This window comes from Octopus bimaculoides, chromosome 9 (genome assembly GCF_001194135.2).
Source record: "Octopus bimaculoides isolate UCB-OBI-ISO-001 chromosome 9, ASM119413v2, whole genome shotgun sequence".
Taxonomy (NCBI): Eukaryota; Metazoa; Mollusca; class Cephalopoda; order Octopoda; family Octopodidae; genus Octopus; species Octopus bimaculoides.
Window position 1 is genome coordinate 85,816,386 of NC_068989.1, and position 6,029 is coordinate 85,822,414.

A 6,029-nucleotide genomic window follows, 5' to 3' on the forward strand; every position below is an offset into this window, starting at 1 on the left:
TGAAACAGAAAAGATACAATATGTCATAATTTTTTGGAATAGCTCTCCCTCAAAGTCTCATACCTCATGGGAAAGGAAAAGAGTATCTCTCTCCCTTTATTTTTCGGCATAAGGGTGGTGCCCCAGCATAGCTCCAGCCTCTGGCTGAAACTGATAAAAGAATCCTAGTGTCTTATACAATACAAATTACGATTCTAAAAAAACATTTTTGCCTTCACCGTCTCTCTTAACATGAACAATAAGACATCACAGGACAGCTACTCTAAAACTTCACTTAATAGAGAATATATTCAACTCTTTGAAATAATATATATATATAGCAAGGAAATATATTTTTCTTCAAAAGACCTATAATTGATCAAAGATCTTCCAACCATGACCATCCTAACTTTTATTAAATTATAAGAAAGACTACATTATCTAACATGTTCCGCCTTTGTGTTTAGTGAGGTCGAAAAGGTAAATATGCCTAAGGCCCTGGTAATATTATAATCTTCTGGTTTCAAATGAGTCATGATAAAGAGCATCAAGTAAAATGAAGATACAAGTTGACTGCTACATATATGAAGACATATGGAAAGTAAACATTCTCATGCACACATGATGGGGTGCTGAAAAGTTCCTGGCTTTGGGTAAAAGAAACTACAGGAGGATCAGTTATGATTTTATTCAACATATTCTCCTCTCAGATTCACACACCTATTGCAACAGTCCTTCAGTTTTACTAAGCACTGTAAAAGAACTTGGAACATTGGGCCTCCAACTAGACCTTTCGTGATAACCTTAAAGCCAGGAACTTTTCAGCACCCCCTCGTGCATATACATATATGTATACAATAGCCTTCTTTCAGTTTCTGTCTACCAAATCCACTCACAAGGCTTAATTGGCCTGAGGATATAGAAAATACTTGTCCAAGGTGTCACACATTGAAAGTGAACTGAAGACCACCGGCTTCTTAACCACAAGTTCTGGAAGATGCACTGGACAATGTTTAATGGCAGTTAGGAATCAAGACACTGTTAGGTAGCATGAAAGACAATTGTCTGGGATTCTTTCTACTGAATTTCTTACAATTTCAATGTTCACTTGGACTTACCTAATCCCATGTTGTGTTGTTTGTTATTTTTATATCAGTGGATACATTGCTCAGTGTATTGTTAAAGATGGCAACAGGGAAAGAGATATGGTCATTTGTAGCAGGTTGAATGACAGCAGAAAAGCATCCATGTTGGTATATGTTATCATCATTTAGCATCTGTTTTCCATACAGATATTGGTTTGATGGTTTGACATAAGCTGGCAAGGCCAGGAGCCACACCAGATTCCATAGTCTGTTTTGGCTTGCTTTCCCCAGCTGGATACTCTTCCTAACATCAACCACTTTACAGAATGTATTGGGTGCTTTTTACACGGCACCAACACCAGTGTTTTTTTTGTATGTGGCACCACCATATGCTTTTTACTTGGTACCAGCAGCAGTGCTTTTTAGGTTGCACTAGCAACAGTGGCCCTCAAATGACACAGCCAGTTTGGCCATATTTGGAAAATATTCTTGAAGATAAAATGGAGATCATTAAAAAATATTAGTTGTGGGAGAGGGTAGTAAAATAAGTCTGTGGAAAGCTGCTTTTTATTCACTTTCCTCAATTGAATTAGAAATTATTGAAGAAACCAGAACACTATGCTTAGCCTGCATACATCCTAATCAATGGGTAAGATGTCTCTCAGATTTTAAAAATATTTTCAGTTTACAAAACAGATTTTTGTTATTCTCTCTATTTGCTTCCTGCTCATTTAAAATAATTATTGGTTCAACATTAGAGGTACCATGTAAAGAGCAACCATGCCAGCACTGCGTAAAAGGCACCTGTGCTGGCGTCACATAAGGAGCACTCGTGCCAGTGCTATGTTAAAAATGGGCCCGTGCCAAGTGCCATGTTGGCACCACATAACATATCCTGCTGTCACAGAAAAAGCAACTGTGCCAGTGCTATGTAAAAAGCACCCAGTACACTCTGTAAAGTGGTTGGCATTAGGAAGGGCATCCAGCTGTAGAAACCATGCCAAAATAGACAATTGGAGTCTGGTGCAGCCTTCCGGTTTGCCAGCTCGTATCAATCCGACCACGCCAGGCCAGCATGGAAAACAGACGTTAAATAATGATGATTAGAGGGATTTTCAGAAAGTTGATGACAAAAGAAGTGGGGATTGGATGAAGTAGTTAGCATTGCGAGACCCAGAATAAGTAGAGGAGGTGGAATGCAATTATATGGAAACTGTTCAAGTAACAGTGATGTGACAGTGCATCTGTAAGTTGGAATGTGTGATGAGTGAGTTCCTGTTAATCAACCAGATAATGTTTTTTTATTTGGTCAAATATTATCATATTATCATGCATGTAATAGCATCCTTATTGTTGGAGCAATGCTTTGCTTTAGTCCCACTGAAGCTGTGTACAGTCAAATGTTAGAAGCTTAATTTTGTTCTGGATCTAAAGAAAGCTAATATATACGATACAGTTTTTTGCTATGTTATGGATGTCAAATCATCAGAGATTGAAATGACTGACTAGCTTTGTAGTTACTAAAGTGGAGGCACATGGCCAAGTGGTTTAGGGAGTTTGGCTCGTAATTGTAAGGCTGCAGGTTCAATTTCTAGACTACGTGGCACATTATTTCTTTGAGCAAAGCAATTCATTTTATATTGCTGAAGGCTACACTCTATAAAGAATGCCAGCCGTTGCTGATGCAGCCCTTTCTCCTTCTATTTCTTATGTTATAAACATTCCACTGGAACAAGGGTGACACTGGTCTTAAAAGAGAGAAATATCACAAAGGCATGTTATTATAAAATACGTTTTATACATCTTTGGGGTGTAATTTTATAGGTAATATCAACAGGGATAAAGAATTTTGTTCAAGAACAATCCTAATTGTCAGAATCACAGTTCTTTTTTAATTTTTTTCACTACAGGTTCACTATCGTCAAGGCTGCTATCATTCCAATCAATGTCATCGGTTAACCAGTCAAAATCATCATCAAATTCTTTGCTGAAATCTTCAACTTCCTCATGATCTTTTTTAGTAGGAGTGGTTATTTTGAAATGGGATGCAATCTCTGTTTGGTGACGCTTGGAATCTGCAAAATCAATGACAGAGATGGTTATCACAAACTAGAATAACAACAAAAATCAATAGTAACAAGAACAAAAATAGCATTAACATGTAAAGCACGACAGGCCACGATCATAGCCGTCAGGCACTGGTCAACAGGCCATGATCGTGGCCCAGATAGATGCGTTTAATTGATGGGCATTTGTTGAGGTCTAATGTCATTCAAACTGCCCGACACCCACCAGAATGCAAGAGGACTAATAGTTCAACTAAGGCGGTGGGTTGGTAGAAACGTTGGCACACCGGGCGAAATGCTTAGCAGTATTTCGTCTGACTTCATGTTCTGAGTTCAAATTCCACTGAGGTCGACTTTGTCTTTCATCCTTTCGGGCTGGCTGGCCCCTTCCCCCAAAATTTTGGGCTTTGTGCCTAGAGTAGAAAAGACTATATCTTTAAAAGGTGGTGAGCTGGCAGAAATGTTAGCATGCTGGGCGAAATGCTTAGCGGTATTTCATCTGTCTTTACATTCTGAGTTCAAATTCTGCCGATGTCAACTTTGCTTTTCACATTTTTGGGGGTCAATAAATTAAGTACCAGTTGTGTACTGGGGTCGATCTAATCGACTACTCCCGCCCCCCCAGTATTGATCTGTAAATCAGTAACACACTTGGTAGTATATTATGGCTGTAAAACTAAATACTGTGTCCTTTGCTAAGAGTTAATTAGAAAGTTCTGCATCAGAGATGTTTGTTAGCTTGTATTATATAAAACTTATAGGCGCAGGAGTGGCTGTTGGTAAGTAGCTTGCTTACCAACCACATGGTTCTGGGTTCAGTCCCACTGTGTGGCACCTTGGACAAGTGTCTTCTACTATAGCCTCGGGCCGACTAAAGCCTTGTGAGTGGATTTGGTAGACGGAAACTGAAATGAAAGACGCCCATCATATATGTACATATATATATGTATATATGTATGTGTCTGTCCCCCCACCATCGCTTGACAACCGATGTTGGTGCATTTACATCCCCGTAACTTAGCAGCTCGGAAAAGAAACAGATAGAATAAGTACTAGGCTTACAAAGAATAAGTCCTGGGGTCAATTTGTTCAACTAAAGGTGGTGCTCCAGCATGGCCACAGTCAAATGACTGAAACAAAAGAATAAAAATAGAGAAATACCTTCATTTTTACCTTGCTTTTTCTCTGTCCCCTTTTCCTGTACAGACACCAAGTTACCATCAGATACAGCAGCTTTATCGTCCAATATGTCGTCATCATTTATTGAGTTGTCATCAAGATCTGATTCTTCAATGAAAGACTCCTCAAAGCATTGAAGAATGGTTTTTTGTCGGGGATTCTAGAGAGGGAAAACAATAACAATTATTATAGCATTAATAATTTCTAAATGTTGATGCAAGGTCACAAATTTAGGTAGGGATGTAAAGGGCAGTGGCATAGCTAGGGTAAACCGTGCCTGGGGCAAGCCGCAAAAATGCCTTCCCCAACCAGTTACAAAATCCACGAGATTATATAGTACTCATTTGCTACAAGTAATTAATGTTTTAAAGCAATATTTTAGGAATAATTACTTTGCCAGGGTTCATTTACTTGCCGGTTTGGTACAACCGGTAATTCAAAATATATTTTTTGAATGTTTACTTTTACAAAACCTCCTTATTTTAACTGTTAAATGCACCAACCCCCCTGATTGAAACATTAAAAAAATTAATGTGTGAAATGAGATGTAATAAAAAAAAATACAGGCACAGGAGTGGCTGTGTGGTAAGTAGCTTGCTTACCAACCAGATGGTTCTGGGTTCAGTACCACTGTGTGGCACCTTGGGCAAGTAAGTATCTTCTAGAAGATGGAAGTCCATACAAACTTTTAATCATATTGCCAACTAAGTTTATACTTCTTTAATATAATAAGGAGAGAAATGAAAAATACAGGAAATTGAATTGAAGTGTTAAAAGTGAATACTTACTTGGAATAGAACTGTGTCTGTTTCTGAAAAGTCATCTTTAGAAAGACCAGCTTTACCCAAAATATTCAGCTTATTTTTTATAAGAGGCCTAATAAAGGGGAGAGGATTATAGAGGTTTAACAGCGAAATTATCATCAATATCATATATATATACTTACATATAAAAGGCATGGTTTGCTCCTGGCATAAGATGTTTTTAAAGGAGAGAGAATTTTCCTCTCAGACATATTTATATCTACAAGGAGTGGGGGTGCTGAAAAGTTCCTGGCTTTGAGTAAAAGAAAATACAGGAGGATCAGTTAATTATGACTTAATTCAACATATTCCCCTCTCAGATTCACACACTTATTGCAGTGGTCCTTCAGTTTTTCTAAGCTCCGTAAAAGAACTTGGACAATTGGGCCTCCAATCAGGCCTTTCACAAAACCCTTAAAGCCAGAAACTTTTCAGTACCCCCCTTGTAAGAACTTACACATTATTTTAATTCTTTTTTTTATACAAAATAAAATGAAGCTCTTTAGTTTCACACACACGCGTAAAGATATAAATGCATAAATATTACCATATAAAATCATCAGCAGTTCCTGTGGCCACAAGATAGTGAATGTTTACTGAATCCATTTGTCCAATTCTATGAACTCGATCTTCAGCCTGGACTAGAATCTGCCAAGAAGAATATATAAATTAATACACACATACAAGTATAACACACACACACACACACACACATATACTCTTTTACTTGTTTCAGTCATTTGACTGTGGCCATGCTGGAGCACCGCCTTTAGTCAAGCAAATCGACCCCAGGACTTATTCTTTGTAAGCCTAGTACTTATTCTATTGGTCTCTTTTGCCGAACTGCTAAGTTATGGGGACGTAAACACACCAGCATTGGTTGTCAAGCGATGTTGGGGGGGACAAACACAGACACA

The 6,029-nt window shown here is 38.1% G+C and overlaps 1 protein-coding gene across 3 annotated transcripts in view; it reads right to left on the minus strand.

Moving 5' to 3' along the window:
* Positions 1 to 2,842: 2,842 nt before the first annotated feature.
* LOC106869690 (SWI/SNF-related matrix-associated actin-dependent regulator of chromatin subfamily A-like protein 1) overlaps positions 2,843 to 6,029 on the minus strand; it is a 24,438-nt gene continuing 21,251 nt past the window's right edge. For 2 of the 3 annotated variants that reach the window (XM_014915536.2, XM_014915527.2), the window contains 4 exons: positions 5,660 to 5,760; positions 5,098 to 5,185; positions 4,292 to 4,469; positions 2,843 to 3,139 (listed from right to left, as the gene is read on the minus strand). In XM_014915536.2, the coding sequence (XP_014771022.1) occupies positions 2,943 to 3,139; positions 4,292 to 4,469; positions 5,098 to 5,185; positions 5,660 to 5,760 (564 nt within the window). In that variant the 3' untranslated portion in view covers positions 2,843 to 2,942. The remainder of the gene's footprint in view (positions 3,140 to 4,291; positions 4,470 to 5,097; positions 5,186 to 5,659; positions 5,761 to 6,029) is intronic. The other variant, XM_014915537.2, reaches the window with a different exon arrangement.